Raw genomic sequence first — 17,494 nt, 5'->3', positions numbered from 1 at the left:
TGCTGTCCATGCGATTGCAAGAGTCAGACACAGTTCAGTGACTAAACCACCACCATGATGAAGAGACAGACTTAAAACTGTACAACTAGGAAGTAACGGAGCTGGGATGGAATTGAGATCTTTCACCTCCGTCTTTAATTGGTGACCTTTGCATAAAGCAACACAGCCTCCTTACTCGTCCTGCAAATACTGCTTTCTTGTCCAGTCATCATGGTGAACATTTATTGAATGTTTATTATGTGTCGAGGTCTCTGACCAGTGCTCTGTATGTGTCACACTTAATCCTTATACTCCTTTGGGTTTAGTATGTTACTATCCCCATTTTCTTTCTTTCTTTTTTTTTTTTTTTAATTAATTTTTATTGGAGCTTCCCAGGCAGGTTCAATCTCTGGGTCACGAAGATTCCCTGAAGAAGGAAATGACTACCCACTTCAGAATTCTTGGCTGAGAAGTCCCGTGGACAGAAAAGCCTGGCAGGCTATAGTCCACAGGGTCGCAAAGAGTTGGACATGACTTCACGATGAAACAACAGCGTGCGTGGGTGCTCAATTGTTCAGTCGTGTCCAACTCTTTGTGGCCCATGGACTGTAATCCACCAGGCTCCTCTATCCATGGGCCTCTCCAGGCCAAGAATACTGGAGGGGGTTGCCATTTTTTTCTTCCAGGGGATCTTCCTGACCCAGGGATCGAACCCATGTCTCTTGCGTCTCCTGTATTGGCAGGTAGATTATTTACCACTAAGCCACCTGGGAAGCCCAAACAACAGCAACAGAAATTTTTATTGGAGTATAGCTGCTTTACAATCTTGTGTTAGTTTCTACTATCCCCATTTTCTAAGCAGATAGACCAAGCTTCTGGATAATACCCATCTAGGACCAACCCTCCCAAATTAAGCCTTCGTGTAAATGATCTGCACCTCTTATCACACATTGACTCACTCACCTTGTCTGTGTTATTGCCTTTTCTCCTTTGAAGCTTCTGAGTCTGTCCCTATTTTATCTGCTCTCTATGAGAAATTTTATAATTTCTCTCGCTTTTCACCTTTATTGTGTTCTCTGTACAGATAAACTTGGAACCAGAATTCTTTTTTCTCTGCTGTTAACTCCTGTCTGCATTCTTGCAGGCTCTTGGGTGACTAGTATCAGCTGAGTTCATAAAACTCCACGCTGGCCATTGAACCCCTCAGAGCCTGCAGCTTCCCCTCACCATGCTGGTGATGACCTCCACTCCCTCCAGTCTGCCCATCACAGTCTGACCTCTTAGTCTTTTCTAGCTCAGCCTCCGAATTCTTCAAGAGCTGCCCTTTCCTTCAGTTCATCTAGGCATTCTTCCAAACTGAAAGCAACATCCTCTGCCCTGAGCCCAGAGTGGGTTAAAGCAGACAAACATTCCCCCTGGTCATCACCCTGACTCACCCCTCAGTCCTCCACTATCTTCAGAATGTTTCATTTCTAAAGTAAATCTCAGCTGATGACCTGTCCCCTTGTATCCAGCCCTTTCTTCTCTGCTTCTGCCTATTTCATCTCGCTGATACCCCAAATCTTCCTTGGCTTGAAGAATGTATTAAGCATCAGATTTTAGACTGGTACCCAGAAGAGGTGGTATTTAGTTTATCCTTGTCACGGAGATAAGATCTTTCTCAGACTCTTCTTGACAACAGTTATCTACATTTGCTCATTAAAATTTTCTTTTAGCAAGTTTTTGCAAGTATTGTTGTAGAGATTCATCAAGGAACAAGGGCTGTAGCCCTGGCCCTCATGATGCTTATAATAATTGGAGGAAGACATTGACTGCATCCTTCAGAAAAGTAGCAGTTTCTCTTTGGGCTGCTGTCAGTGTACAGCACCACAAGAAGTCAGTGTATCTTGTATAGTCTTTAGAGGCGAATGGATTTATAACAATATCGCCTGAATGTTAGTGATTAGCTTCCAGGTGTTAAATACATGGAGTTGGTTTGCAGCTGTTGGTTCTGACTTACTAAGGAGGGGTGAGTAGTTACAGAGAACAGTGCGTAGCACATACTTCTCGATGTCTTGACTATACTACAGAAGCTGCTCAGTGTCTCTAGCTGGTTGCTGGACTTGTGTTTTTCTTTCGTCTATGGGAGGTTAAGGGCTTCCCTGGTGGCTCAGATGGTAAAAAATACACTTAAAATGCAGGAGACCCAGGTTTGATACCTGAGTCGGGAAGATCCCCAGGAGAACAGAATGACATCCACTCCAGGATTCTTGCCTGAAGAATTCCATGGACAGAGGAGCCTGGCGGGCTACTGTCCATGGGGTCACAAAGAATCGGACACAGCTAAGCGACTAAGCATAATGGGAGGTTAAATAGAGGTGGACGTTGTTAGAAAACAAAACTAGCTGATTTATTCAGGGAGGCTCTAGGAACAAACAAATCAAAATTACGTGACTTGATTATGTATTATATAAAGTAGGCCCACACTTCTGAATAGACTAAAGCAGTTCTTAGACTTTAATGTGTTAATCACCTAGAAAACTAATTAAAGCACAGCTCTGGCTTGGTAAGTCTTGAGTGAGGCCTGAGATTCTGCATTTCGAGTAAGTTTCCAAGAGGTGCTTCTCTGCTAGTGCAGACACCACGCTTTTTTTTTTTTTTTAAATTATGCATTTATTTTTGGCTGCGCTGGGTCTCCGCTGCTGCGAGCAGGGGCCCCTTGCTAGTTCCAGTGTGTGGGCTTCTTGTCTTGGTGGCTTCTCTTGCTGTGGAGCTTGGGCTCGAGGGCTCGTGGGCTCAGTTGTTGCAGTTTGAGGGCCCTGAGCTCGGGCTCAGTAGGTGGGGTGCTCGGGCCTAGTGGTCCCTCGGCATGTGGCATCTTCCCAGACCAGGACTGAACCTGGGTCCCCTGCGCTGGCAGGTGAATTCTTAACCACCGGACCACGAGGAAGCCTGGGACCGCACTGCAGGTAGCTCAAGGATGGAGTGTTAATGGTTTTGGTAATCTGTGTACTACATGCAAGGGCTTCCCTGGTAGCTTGGGCGGAAGAATCTGCCTGCAGTGCAGTGGTTCGCTCCCTGGGTTGGGAAGATCCCACTGGAGAAGGGAATGGCTGCCTCTCCAGTATTCTTGTCTGGAGAATCCCAGAGGAGCCTGGCGGAGGACAGTCCGTGGGGTCGCAAAGAGTCAGACACGACCGAGAGACTGACACCGCAATCACTGTGTGCTATGATAGAAGAACAAGAATTTCAAAATATCATTCTAAAATTTTAAAATATTTTTAAGAATTTAAAAATAATGTTATTAAAATTTATTTAAGAGAACCATAGCAATGGCATGGATTTATATAGAATATTTAGGTTTTTGTCCACTCCAGCAGAGACTTTGTATTTCTTTTAGAATGATGTTGATCAAGGACTCTTGCTCATTTTATAGGAATCAAAAGGGCAGTTTAGGACTATCCTGAATGTTAGGAATCTGTATAGCTATAACACTGAGCCGCTCCGCCGCGCAGCAGAGATGGGCGCAGCAGTGTGAGCCAGCTGCCTGTGTGCTCGATCACCCCGCCGGGACTGCAGCCACCAGGCCCCTCTGTCCATGGGAGTCTCCAGGCAAGAGTGCTGGAGCGGGTCGCCATTGCCTTCTCCAAAGGATCTTCCCCACCCAGGGATTGAACGTGCGTCTCCTGGGTCTTCTGCACTGGCAGGTGGTTCTTTACCACTGAGCCCCCTGGGGAGCCCTGTAAATCAACTGTACTTCAATAAAAATAAAGTGTCTTGAATGCTGATCCTCACAGTAGCCGTAATAATAGTAGCTACTTTCTAGATACTTTGTGGCCTTCAGTGTGCTTGGGCTCAACCATTTGTGGGTGTGGCCACCGTGGGAACCTCTGTGGTTTTAGAGGTCATGGTCACAGCCCCTGCCCTGTCTGGCGTGGGACATAGTTAAACAGACAGTGCCAGGACAGTGTCATGGCATGCTAGAGGCAATCGCAGCGTGCTTTAAAAGTTTCAGAAGATACTCATGGTTAGTGAATTTCAAGTGCAAAAAGGGTTCATGTTGGAGTGGCTTCCTACAGAGGGTTTTCAGTTTGAACCTCAAAGCAACTCTGTGATTTGGGTAATCTAGTGGCGCTAGTGGTAAAGAATCCACCTGCCAATGCAAGAGGTGTGGATTCGACCCCTGGGTCAGGAAGATCCCCTGAAGTAGGAAATGGCAACCCACTCCAACATTCTTGCCTGGAGAGTTCCCTGGGCAGAGGAGCCTGGCGGGCTACAGTCCATGGGGTGGCAAAGAATCAGAGGCGACTGAGTAGCTGAACACACACATTATCACCCCCCATTTACATGGGAGAAAACGGTGACCCAAGAGTTTCAGGTTCAGAGTCATGGGGCTGGAAAATGACTGATAGAGCTGGAAGCCAGCTGTTGTCAAGTCAGGTCCTGTCCTCTGTCCCTTGGTGCCGTATTCCCTCTGTTCTGTGTGACTCCCCAAGCCGTCACCCAACTAAGATTATTTCCTCCTGTAACCATGTGTCCTTCCCTATCAATTCTGGGAATTTGGATCTTCTAAAATTTTAAATTTTTACTAATTTTTCTTTTGATGGCCACTGAGCCACCTGGGAAGCCCTGTAAATCAATTGTCAGCTTAGACTACTTGCAGAAGAAAGTTCATTCTAACTGGTGGAAATCCCAAGTTCTTAAAAGCTTTAAAAGAAATAAGACTTTCAAAGAAAGAAGAGGCCTATAGAGATTTTTAAGAAAATTGCTTTACTATACATGGTTTGTTGTAAGAATTAATTACAGTTGTTTGTATACAAGTAGAAGTTTCCAAGGACTTGGGTTACTTCAAAACTATTGGACTAAAAATATTTTATTATTTATTAAGATCTGGCTTGCATGTTCTTAAAAGGATGCTTTTGTTTTTTAAAACAACTTTTTTCAAATAATTAAAAATTTAGAGTTAGACTTGTTATGCATTTGCTCTCCTGAATAAATTATAAAATCTGCTGTATTCTCAGCATATGTTATAAAATATTCTGTCTTCTCACTTTGTAGTCTTCTGCTAAGATTAATTGCTGATGGCGATTTTTCTTTAATTTGCTTTAACTCTTCTCTTGGGAGAGAGGAGGATTTAGTGGTTTGATTATTGTAATAGTAAAGACAGTGCTGACATGTGCTGAGCTCTTATTCTCTGTCAGACACTGTATGTTGTGTTTTATTCCTCCCGGCAACCCTAGCATCACCCATAAAGTCAGAGAGACTGGGTAGCTTGCTGGGGCTTATTCAGCTGGTGAATGAGAAAGCTGGGGTCATAAGGCTGCTAGTCTGACTTGAGAGTTCATATTCAGAGCCTAGAGAATGCCTCTAGGTTGGGAAGAAAAGGCCTAGAAGACATAGAGGGCTTGGCTCTTAGCCAGAGGGGCTCAGATGATCCCTGACATAGGACCTACTTGCCAGGTGATCCCTGACCCAGGACCCACCTGCGTGGAGATGCACAGGGAACAGGGTGCAACAGAATGAAGGGCCTGTGGCGTCCACGTGTGCTGGGAACATACCCATTTAACTATCACCCAACAACTTTGTGAGACAGTTATTTTTTCTCATTAAAAAGAGTTGGGAAGAACAGTTGATTCTGAGTCCATAGAGTCTGTTGCCCATCCCCTCTCTTGGTCCTCACGTCTTTTTCTATTTTCTCTTCCTTCCGCTCTGGTTGCTTCGCAGCCATCGATCCCACTCTTCCCTTAGGTGTTCCCCAGGGTTCAACCTTCATTTGTTTGAGTCTTTCATTCTGTGTGTTCTTTCCCTTGTGACCTGAAATCCTGGAGGGGTTCTCACTGCCAGTGACTCCTCGGTTTCTGCTGCCCTGGCAGTCATCTGCAGCTCCAGACCCTGCTGGATACCTCCCGCTGGGTGTCCCACAAGTGCTTCAGACAGAAGAGGTTTAGAAAGCACCTGATTATCTCCTGCTCCTCTTCCTTTATGCTCTGTCCCAGACCCACAACTTCACCATATGTGCCACCAGCCGGGCCAGAAATCTGGGAGTAACCCCGAGCTTTTCTTTCGCTCTCACTTCTCACATCCGCATCAGCCATCAAGCCTGTAGATTTTGCTCATGTGACTTTCACATCTGCCTGTCTTTTCCATTGGCAGTGCAACCGTTGAATCCAGGTTGCGCTCATTTCTTGCACAGTGTAGTGGTCTCCAAGGTTGGCTGCCCACCCATCAGCATCAGCAGGGGAATTTGAAGGTTGTAGTGCTGAGCCCTACCCACAGAAATGTTGATTCAGTAGATCTGGGGTGGAAACTAGGAATCTACATTTTTAATGAGCAGATGGTTCTTCTGTGGGCAACAGACAGATACTTGAGAACCACTGACCCAGCTGGTTTTCCTGCCTTTCCCCTTCAGTCCATCCCCTACTGCCTCCATCAGCATCTGCTGAAAGCCACATGTGGTCTCCAGTCTAACCAAGGAAGCATCTCTCTGTTATCTACAGGACAAGTTCCAGCCTCTTCAGCAGAGTTTGTGAGACTCTCCCAGGTCTGATCTGATGTGTAAATCTCTGGTCATTTCCTGCCATCTTTCCTTGTATACACCCTCTACCTCGGGCTTCCCTTGTGTGTTTCAGCTGGTAAAGAATCCGCCTGCAATGTGGGAGACCTGGGTTCGATCCCTGGGTTGGGAAGATCCCCTGGAGAAGGGAAAGGCTACCCACTCCAGTATTCCGGCCCAGAGAATTCCATGGACTACGTGTATAGTGTATGGGGTCGCAAAGAGTTGGACACGAACTTTCACTTCACACCCTCTACCTCAGGCCTGCTTAGATTCCAGAGGAAGTGTTTTGTTTCTTGATTTGTGGCTCCTTGTACATATGGTTCTCTCTGCAGGAAAGCCTTCCGACCTTCCTGTCTGCTTGCCAGGTTTCTCCTCTTTTCTTCACGGAACGATTTGGGCGTCAGCTCCGGAAGCTGCCCTTGTCGCCTCTCTCCTGTCCCCAGACTGTCCTCTGATGCCGCTCTCAGAATCCTGCAAAGCAATTGATCGGTCATGTCTGTCTCCTCTAATAGATGATGCAGTTTGAGAGGTCAAGGGCCGAATGACCTGTCCCCAGTCACTGAGCTCAGAAGGGATGGAAGGGCTGTTCTGTTTACTATGCTAGGTGATTTTTAAGGTGCAAGTCAGGTTAACAGTAAACGAAACTGTCGGTGGGGAGGGTATTCAAAGAAAGCCCCACTTCAGATGGACCATTTTTTGGGTACCATTTAAAAAATAAAGGTATAATTTACACATAATAAAGTGAACTCTTTTCTAGTGAACAGCTTGTGAGTTCTCTTGAGCACATAGTTGTTGACCATTACATGGCCTTTTAATATAGATAAAATTGTATGATTGTTGACCAAACTAGTGTTTGTAAACCAGTCTCACTTGGCATGAGCTTTGTGAAACAAAGGGTTTTAGAGGGAAACAGTTTCTTAAGAAAGAAGTTAACCCTTAAGGGTCTGGAAGGTTAAGGTAATGTGTCTTGGTAATTCTCATTTTTTTTTTTTTTTTGGATTTTAATTTTTTTATTTTTTTTAAATTTTAAAATCTTTAATTCTTACATGCGTTCCCAAACATGAACCCCCCTCCCACCTCCCTCCCCACAAGATGTTGTGGGTAATTCTCATTTTTAAAATAAAGTTCCTTGCTCCGAAACTTGATTTACAGTAACATTTGTCTTTAGATTTTTTAACTCTAATTTAAAATTAATTTAATTATTAATACTTACATAAAGGAAACTCATTTCCAAAGGAGACAGCTTTCTACTTATAGGAGAGACCTCATGGTTAGAAATTTCTGAATTTATAGGCATAATTTATTTTGCTAAAGCCCTTCTCCTGGGTTCTCTGGAAGTAGAGAATAAATCTGGTGCCTCTTTAGGTCTTTCAGTATTTGATGAGGCCTCCTCTTTCGAAGGCTACACGTCCTTGGTCTTTCCTTGGTATTTGGTGTCGTGTTTTCCAGAGCATCGTGACCCTAGACCAGGTCTGCCGGATGCAGCACCTGAGAAAGCGCGAGCCTCAGTGTGTTTATCTCTTGTCCTTCTTTCTGCTCAGGGGACTTCTGTAAGTCTCTCTTGTTTTCTTTCCCTTGAAGGGCCGTGATGTATAGTCAGAGTTCTATTTGAAAATTTTCTTCTTGCCCATAATTTCGGGGGGAAATGGTGGGACCATTTTTCCCTTAAAATGAGTGGGCATGGTGACTGGGAAGGTGGGCTCCACCTTCTCCTATAAGTCTCTTGGTCTCTATGCATCTCATTTTTAAAATGAAGGGATCATTTCTAAATCTGAAATTCTACACATCTAATTTATTGTTGTTGTTTAGTCGCTAAGTCATGTCTGACACTTTGCGACCCCATGGATTGCAGCATGCCAGGCTTCCCTGTCCTTCACCATCTCCCAGAGTTTGCTCAAACTCATGTCCATTGAGTTGGTGACGCCATCCAACCATCTCATCCTCTGTCATCCCCTTCTTCTCCTGCCTTCTGTCTTTCGCAGCATCAGGGTCTTTACCAATGAGTCAGCTCTGCACATCAGGTAGCCAAGTATTGAAGCTTCAGCATCAGTCCTTCTAATGAATATCCAGGGATGTGCAACATGAAAGGCTTAAAACTGTTAATGAAAGTGAAAGTTGCTAAGTCATGTCTGTGTCTTTGTGACCCCATGGACTGTAGCCCACCAGGCTCTTCTGTCCATATAATTCTGCAGGCAAGAAGGCTAGAGTGGGTAGCCATTCCTTTCTCCGGGGCATCTTCCTGACCCAGGGATTGAACTCAGGTCTCGAACCCAGGTCTCTTGCATTGCAGGCAGAGTCTTTACCATCTGAGGCATGAGGAAGGCCCAAAATTGTTAATAAATAGACTCAAAAATAAGAGCAAAATCAGTAGAATATGAAGGCCTAGACATGTTAGTAAACATATTAATAAAATAAAATATAGAAAGAAGACAATATGACCAATCAACTGGAGTTCAATTTATATACTGTTGTGCCTTATTGACTCTCTCCCTCCCCTGTAAGAGCTTTGCATAGAGAGCATCCCCAAGAATGTTACATAAAACCCATTTGAATCTTGATATGCCTGGATGACAGACTCTGATTTCAGTGTTGGCAAGAGGGATAGTGTTTCAATAGAATTTTTCTTTGTTTCCACCCCTAATAAATTCATGGTGTGGAACCCCACCCATCACTGTGTATTGACAGCATCCCAGAAACATGTCTTCTTTTACTCTGATACGCATGATCTGTATTTGGATCCCGTGTAACTCAAATAACTAGAGGATTTAATTCCTTCAAACGATTATTTCAGGGCGACTTCCCTGGTGGCTCCGACAGTACAGTGTCTGTCTACAATGCGGGAGACCCGGGTTCGATCCCTGGGTCGGGAAGATCCCTGGAGAAGGAAATGGCAATCCACTCCAGTACTATTGCCTGGAAAATCCCATGGACAGAGGAGCTTGGTAGGCTACAGTCCATGGGGTCGCAAAGAGTTGGACACGACTGAGCAACTTCACTTTCACTTTCCCTGGTGGGTCAGTGGTAAAGAGTCTGCCTGCCAATGCAGGAGATGTGGGTTCGATCTCTGGTCCAGGAACATCCCAGCTGCTGTGGAGTAACTGAGCCCCTGCACCACGGCTACTGAGCCTGTGCTCTGGAGCCCGGGATCCGCGACTTCTGAGCCCGTGGGTTGCAGCTGCTGAAGCCCACATGCCCTAGAGCCCTCGCTCGGCAATAAGAGAAGCCGCCTCAACGAGAAGCCCCCGTAGCATAGTTAGGGAGTAGCCCCTAGCAGCTGCAGCTAGGAGACAGCCTGTACAGCCGCAGAGATCCAGCACAGCCAGCAGTAAATAAAGAGAGAAAAAGTGACTATTAAAAAAAATAAACACCAAACGCAGAAGAAGAGGTCAGACCAGAGGCAGAGCGTGTGGGGGTGGGGTGTTGGAGGACGGCCGCAGGACAGTGTGATGCGCTATAATGAGAACATGTGCAGGGCTCTGGCCATGAGAAGTGGGTCCCTGGCCAGCAAAAACTGCTCGTTTTCTTAACCCAGTGTTCCTTACCTTCAATCCCATTCTTTCTCTCTGTGAAACAGTGAAAGCTGCTCAGTCATGTCCAGCTCTGCGAACCCATGGATGGTAGCCCACCAGGCTCCTCTGTCCATGGGATTGTCCCGGCAAGAATACTGGAGTGGGTTGCCATTTCCTCCTCCAGGGGATCTTCCCAACCCAGGGATCAGACTGGGGTCTCCTGCATTGTAAGGGGATTCTTTACCATCTGAGCTACCAGGGAATCCTTCTTCTCCTTGTGGTTGTTGTAAAAAGTAGCCATTTTTAGAAGTTAGAAGAAAAACTCCTAAGGGGTCACCTAGTGTTACGCTACTCAAGGATAGTCCATGGAACATTGGCATAGCCTCACTTGGAACTTCTAGAAAGTGCAAAATCTTCCTAAAGGTGAGCCATACCCTCAAGCTACTGAGTCAGAACCTGCATTGTAACTATGCTCCAAGTGATTCTTTTTCTTGTTGAAGTTGGAGAAGCGCTGATCCAGTTTCCCTGCCCCTCATCAGGCTTTACAGATGAAGGGAATGAGGACAAGTTGTGCCCTTAAGGTCTCGCCCACAGCCACAGAGCTGGCGTTAAAACAGCCCGCCTGTCTGCTAGTGGAGTCTCGCATGCCTTCTCTGTTGCGACTGTTACTCCTTGTCCGCCCCCCGCCGCCTCTTTTACCCCTGTTGGCTTCTGTCGGTATTTCTTCCTGTCTAGACCTTCAGCTTCTTACTCGTGTCTCTTTAAATATCTCTGTTGTGTGAGTAACACCATGCATTAAATGGGCATTTTTTTTTCCCAAAAGAACTTTCTTTTATTGAAAGATTTCAGTTCTTTGAAAAGTAAGTCCAGAATGAAATGGTAATTTTTATGCGGTTTGAGAGAGTCTGTTAAAGAGAACCTCAGTTCTCCCACCATTCTGATGAAGCAGAGTTCATTGTTCTTGGTTTTACAAAATTATGATGATATAACCAATCATTTATGTCATGTGTAAACTTGCTATTCAGGTTTAAGGAAAATAATATTCAAGTTAATATTTTAAGCAAAGTTTGAGGCTTACGTTCATGGATTGCAACAACCAATGTGTGTTTTTTAGAACTATTTGCGTTTAATGGTCAGGAAGATCCCTGCAGTAGGCAGTGGGAACCCACTCCAGTATTCTTACGTGGTGAATCCCATGGACAGAGGAGCCTGGCAGGCTACAGTCCATCGGTTCCCAAGAGTAAGACATGATTGAGAATGAGCATGAGCTCTTGAAGATTCAGTTCAGTTCAGTTCAGTCACTCAGTCGTGTCCAACTCTTTGTGACACCGTGACTCCATTGACATTCTTTCTTTTTAAATTTTTTGTTAAACTTTTTATTTTGTATTGAGCAGGGCCAGTTAACAATCCAGTACTCTTGCCTGGAAAATCTCATGGACGGGGGAGCCTGGTGGGCTGCAGTCCATGGGATCGCTAAGAGTCAAAGACGACTGAGCGACTTCACTTTCACTTTTCACTTTCACGCATTGGAGAAGGAAATGGCACCCCACTCCAGCGTTCTTGCCTGGAGAATCCCAGGGACGGGGCGCCTGGTGGGCTTCCGTGTATGGGGTCGCACAGAGTCGGACACGACTGAAGCGACTTAGCAGCAGCAGCAGCAGCAGTTAACAATGTTGTACTAGTTTCAGGTGGACAGCAAAGGGACTCAGCCATACCTATACATACATGTATCCATGTATCCAAACTCCCTCCCAAGGATGCGCATTTTTACTTATTATTGATTTGGGGGAAATTTTGGGCCCACCTCTCTTAATTTTTCCCTTGCTTGCTGCTCGGAACTGCCTTTGAAGTCAATGGGAATTGTGTGTATAAGAGTAAGAAATAAAATAAATAAATAAATAAAAAGAAAAAGAAAATTTAAAAAAGAGTAAGAAATAATGTATAATGTTAGAAATTAGAAAAGCCTTACAGGTGAATTTATCTTCCTGTCTTTGTTACATAGTCAGTTCAGTTGCTCAGTCCTGTCCAGCTCTCTGCGACCCCATGGACTGCAGCACACCAGGCTTCCCTGTCCATCGCCAGCTCCCGCAGCTGCTCAAGCTCATGTCCATCGAGTTGGCGATGCCATCCAGCTGTCTTGTCTTCTGTCATCTCTTCCTCCTCCTGCCTTCAATCTTTCCCAGCACTGGGGTCTTCTCCAGTGAGTGAGTCCTTCCCATCAGGTAGCCAGAGGATTATAGTTTCAGCTTTAGCGTTAGTCCTCCTAATAAATATGCAGGACTGATTTCCTTTAGGATTGACTAATTTGATCTCCTTGCAGTCCAAGGAACTCTCAAGAGTCTTCTCCAACACCCAGTTCAAAAGCATCAATTCAGAAAAAAAAAAAGCATCAATTCTTTGGTACTCAGCTTCCTTTATAGTCCAACTCTCACATCCATACATGACTACCGGAAAAATCATAGCTTTGACTAGGTAGACCTTCGTTGGCAAAGTATCGTCTCTGTTTTCGAATATGCTGTCTAGGTTGGTCATAACATTTCTTCCAAGGAGCAAGTGTCTTAATTTCATGGCTGCAGTCACCATCTGCAGTGATTTTGGAGCCCAAGAAAATTGCCTCTCACTGTTTCCATTGTTTCCCCATCTATTTGCCATGAAGTGATGGGACCGGATGCCATGATCCTACTTTTTGGAATGTTGAGTTTTAAGCCAGATTTTTTCACTCTTCTCTTTCATCTTCATCAGGGCTTCCCTGGTGGCTCAGACGGTGAAGCGTCTGTCTACAGTGCGGGAGACCTGGGTTTGATTCCTGGGTCGGGAAGATCCCCTGGAGAAGGAAATGGCAACCCACTCCAGCACTCTTGCCTGGAAAGTCCCATGGACGGAGGAGCCTGATAGGCTACAGTCCATGGGGTCGCAAAGAGTCGACACGACTGAGCGACTTCACTTTCACTTTCACCTTCATCAAGAGGCTCCTTAGTTCCTCTTTGCTTTCTCCCTTAAGGGTGGTGTTATCTGCATATTTGAGGTTATTGATATTTTCCTGGCACTCTTGATTCCAACGTGGGCAGCCTAGCATTTCGCATGATGTACTCTGCATATAAGTTAAATAAGTAGGGTGACAATATACAGCTTTGACGTACTCCTTCCCCAATTTGAAACCAGTCTGTTGTTCCATGTCCAGTTCTAACTTTTGCTTCTTGACCTACATACAGATTTCTCAGGAGGCAGGTAAGGTGGTCTGGTATTCCCATTTCTTGAAGAATTGTCCACAGTTTATTGTGATCCACAGTCAAAGGCTTTGGTGTAGTCAATAAAACAGAAGTAGATGTTTTTCTAGAACTCTCTTGCTTTTTCTGTGATCCAGTGGATGTTCACAATGTGATCTCTGGTTCCTCTGCCTTTTGTAAATCCCACTTGAACATCTGAAAGTTCTCAGTTAATGTACTGTTGAGGCCTTGCTTGGAGAATTTTGAGCGTTACTAGCGTGTGAGATGAGGGCAGTTGTATGGTAGTTTGAGCATTCTTTGCCATTGCCTTTCTTTGGGATTGGAATGAAAACTGACCTTTTCCAGTCGTGTGGCCACTGCTGAGTTTTCCAAATTTGCTGGCATATTGAGTGCAGCACTTTAACAGCATCATCTTTTAGGATCTGAAATAGCTCAGCTGGAGTTCCGTCACCTCCACTAGTTTGTTCATAGTGATGCTTCCTAAGGCCCACTTGACTTTGCCCTCCAGGATGTCTAGCTCTAGGTGAGTGATCACACCATCGTGATTATCCAAGTCGTGAAAATCTTTTTCGTACAGTTCTTCTGTGTTTTCTTGCCACTCTCTTCTTAATATCTTCTGCTTCTGTTAGGTCCGTGCCATTTCTGTCCTTTATTGTGCCCATCTTTGCATGAAATGTTCCCTTGGTGTCTCTAATTTTCTTGAAGAGATCTCTAGTCTTTCCCATTCTGTTGTTTTCCTCTATTTCTTTGCATTGATCACTGAGGAAGGTGGTCTTATCTCTCCTTGCTATTCTTTGGAACTCTGCATTCAGAGCTTTCCTTTTCTCCTTTGCCTTTTGCTTCTCTTCTTTTCTCAGCTATCTGTAAGCCCTCCTCAGACAACCATTTTGCCTTTTTGCATTTCTTTTCTTGCAGATAGTCTTAATCCCTGCCTCCTGTACAATGTCATGAACCTCTGTCCATAGGTCTTCATGCACTCTGTCTGTCAGATCTAATCCCTTGAATCTGTTTGTCACTTTCACTGTATAATCGTAAGGGATTTTGATTTAGGTCATACCCGAGTGGCCTAGTGGTTTTTCCTAGTTTCTTCAATGTAAGTCTGAATTTTGCAATAAGGAGTTCATGATCTGAACCACAGTCAGCTTCTGGTCTTGTTTTTGCTGACTATATAGAGCTTCCCCATCTTCAGCTGCAAAGAATATAATCGATCTTTCTTTAATTTTCTTTGTTACATAGATTATTTCATAGCAGAGTTCTTTTGCTCTTTGCATCCATCCCATGGGAAAAGCCCTCTAGTTTGTGGATGGAGGTGGTACACCCCGGCAGCTCCTTTTCTCGTGACCGGAAGTAGAGCCAAGCTTTAGGATTTAGGGGCTTTGTATTAGTCTTTTTCTGTAATATGGAAAAATAAAGGTCTAAGTAGATCAATACCCCATGTTTCAAGGGGCGTTTTGACATAGAAAGATATGGGTGCAGAAGGATGGCATCGTGACATTGAAGAAGAGTGCCCAGCCACTAGTGAGGCCACGGCGGCACAGGGCCCTCAACAAAAGCCACCCCGCCGTCTTTTAAATTACCCTCCCAAAAGAGGACTACTGTCCCTCCTGTCTTTTAAGTATTTTAGTTTATTTTTAGTTCTGGAATGTGTTTTGATTTGAGTGACAGACCATAATTTCTGTGAATAGAGAGATAGTAGGCTTCCACTGTAAACTATAAAGTAAAATCAGTTCCTCTGGGTCTTCTATTCTTGTTCTCATACTTGTGTGTTTTTTTTTTTCTTCTTCTTCTTTTCGAGTCAGTATCCCATCCTTGCTGTTGTTTAGCCACTAAGTCTTGCCCGACTCTTTGTAACCCCATGGACTGTAGCCCACCAGGCTCCTCTCTCCATGGGATTTTCCAGGTGAGAATACTGGAGTGGGTTGCTGTTTCCTTCTCCAGAGGATCTTCCTGACCCAGGGGTCGAACCCAAGTCTCCTATATTGCGAGGGGATTCTTAACGGCTGAGTCACCTGGGAAGCCGCATCCCACTCTTGGAGCAACTCTTTTTTTATGGAAACCACAGTTACTAAATCACTTCCCAACTTTGGAAGCTACATGATTAAATATTTTTGTACCTGTGTTTCACATGTTCTGCCTTATTTTCTGTTGACAGTAATATAGGAACAGGCTAATTTATTTTTATGTAAAGTATTTTGAAAGATAATTAACTTACCCAGAGCTGCTTCACATATATATAAAACTGACAGTTTAAATAGAGAGACGTTGTAATGAGCAATCAAATTACATTCCTTTAGGCTAGGTTTTAGGAACTGGCTAAAATTTTTTAACTATTGAGAAATATATTATTTTACTCAAAACACAACATAAAAATAATATGTATTACCAAGAATAAATTAGACATTAGATTCACAACCTTCAAAATGCCATTTAGCTTTTAGAAATATCAAAATTGACTTCAGTGTCTTTTTATAATGTAAATTTTTGTCTACCTCGTATTTTATTATTATGCATCTCAGAAATATTTGTGGCAAAACTCTGTTATAAATTTGATTCAAGGTTACATATTTGAATTTAAAGACAGCTGATTCAGTTTAAATGAATAATGTGTTACATTGGAGATATATATATTTACACATACATAAGGTAGGATTTATAGCTTTAGAGAAAAGCACTTAAGTTGATTATATTCATGGGAAAAGAATAAATTCATGTTCTCAGGAAAGAAAAATGTCTTGAATATGGTGGTGGCCATTTAAATAGATTATCAAACTGTAATGACCTGTAACTTAATCCTCAACTTAATTCAGTTATTACCATACTCTTGTCTTCAGCATCCAGATATCTTTCAGGGGATGGCATCCATTCTCCAGACCTTTTCAGTTTACTAAGGTTTTCCTGCTTTTAGCATAGGAGGGAGCAGCTTCCAAACTGCTGATTTATTTCACATATTTAATATAGGGTCAAGTTTCTCCTTTAAGTATTTTCTGTCTATGAAACCTATGATTAACTTTTCATCCCAAGCCTATTCTGTATTTTCAATGAACCTTGTTTCATCTCTTTGTTGTCAAGGTTCTCTGTCAAATATATAAGGTGTACCTTATATAATGCAACTTCTCTTCCAAAAGCTACTCCCAGGAATTACTTCTTGTTTCTTTGGCTTAAATGTCATGTATTTTTAAAATGTGTATCTTTTTAGTTGGAGGATAATTGCTTTACTGCATTGTGTTGGTTTCTGCCTTACATCAACATAAGTCAGCCGTCGGTATTCATATGTCCCCTCCTTCTTGAACCTCCCTCCCACTCTGTCCCACCCCTCTAGGCTGTCACACAGCACTGGCCTGAGCTCGCTGCATCATACAGAAAATTCCCACTGGCTATTTTACATATGGTAACATACATGTTTCCATTCTACTCTCTCAGTTTGTCCCACTGTGTCCCCAAATCTGTTCTCTATGTCTGCATCTCCATTCAGTTCAGTTCAGTTCAGTCATGTCCGACTCTTTGTGACCCCATGAATCGCAGCACGCCAGGCCTCCCTGTCCATCACCATCTCCCGCAGTTCACTCAGACTCACGTCCATCGAGTCTGTGATGCCATCCAGCCATCGCATCCTCTGTTGTCCCCTTCTCCTCCTGCCCCCAGTCCCTCCCAGCATCAGAGTCTTTTCCATTGCTGCCCTGCAAATAAGTTCACCAGTACCATCTTTCTAAATTCCATATATATGTGTTAATATACAATATTTGTTTTTCTTTTTCTGACTTCGCTTTGTATAATAGGGTCTAGGTTCATCCACGTCATTAGAGCTGTATGTCATGTGTTTTTGTTGGACCTCTAAAGATCTGCATTTGGTCACGGAGGGAAGCTAAGTTGAAATGTGGCACTTCCTAATAATTTCATGTGATAAAATGTTTATCATGTAATGAATTTTGTGTCCCCTCTGTAGATAAACGTGTCGAGAACTGGCCTCTGATGCAGTCTCCACTGCCTACACTTTGCATCAGCACCCTGTACCTCCTCTTCGTGTGGCTGGGTCCAAAATGGATGAAGGACCGAGAACCTTTCCAGATGCGTTTAGTGCTCATTCTCTATAATTTCGGGATGGTTTTGCTTAACCTTTTTATCTTCAGAGAGGTAGGTTTTCTAAAGTTCACTTTATACTCCCTCAGGTCTGTTGCAAATTAAAAAATAAGAATGTATAAAACTACGATTGGAATGTTGTGCCCTGAGACAGCTGTTAGCTCCTC

The 17,494-nt window shown here is 43.9% G+C and overlaps 1 protein-coding gene across 1 annotated transcript in view; it reads left to right on the top strand.

The window, feature by feature from the left end:
- Positions 1-17,494, top strand: part of ELOVL4 (ELOVL fatty acid elongase 4) — a 41,104-nt gene that overhangs the window by 11,402 nt on the left and 12,208 nt on the right. The window contains exon 2 of the mRNA XM_018052902.1: positions 17,194-17,381. Within this exon, the coding sequence (XP_017908391.1) occupies positions 17,194-17,381 (188 nt within the window). The remainder of the gene's footprint in view (positions 1-17,193; positions 17,382-17,494) is intronic.

This window comes from Capra hircus, chromosome 9 (assembly GCF_001704415.2).
Source record: "Capra hircus breed San Clemente chromosome 9, ASM170441v1, whole genome shotgun sequence".
In the NCBI taxonomy this organism is placed as follows: Eukaryota; Metazoa; Chordata; class Mammalia; order Artiodactyla; family Bovidae; genus Capra; species Capra hircus.
The sequence above is the reverse complement of the archived record's forward strand: the minus strand, read 5'-3'. Positions and strand labels throughout refer to the sequence as shown.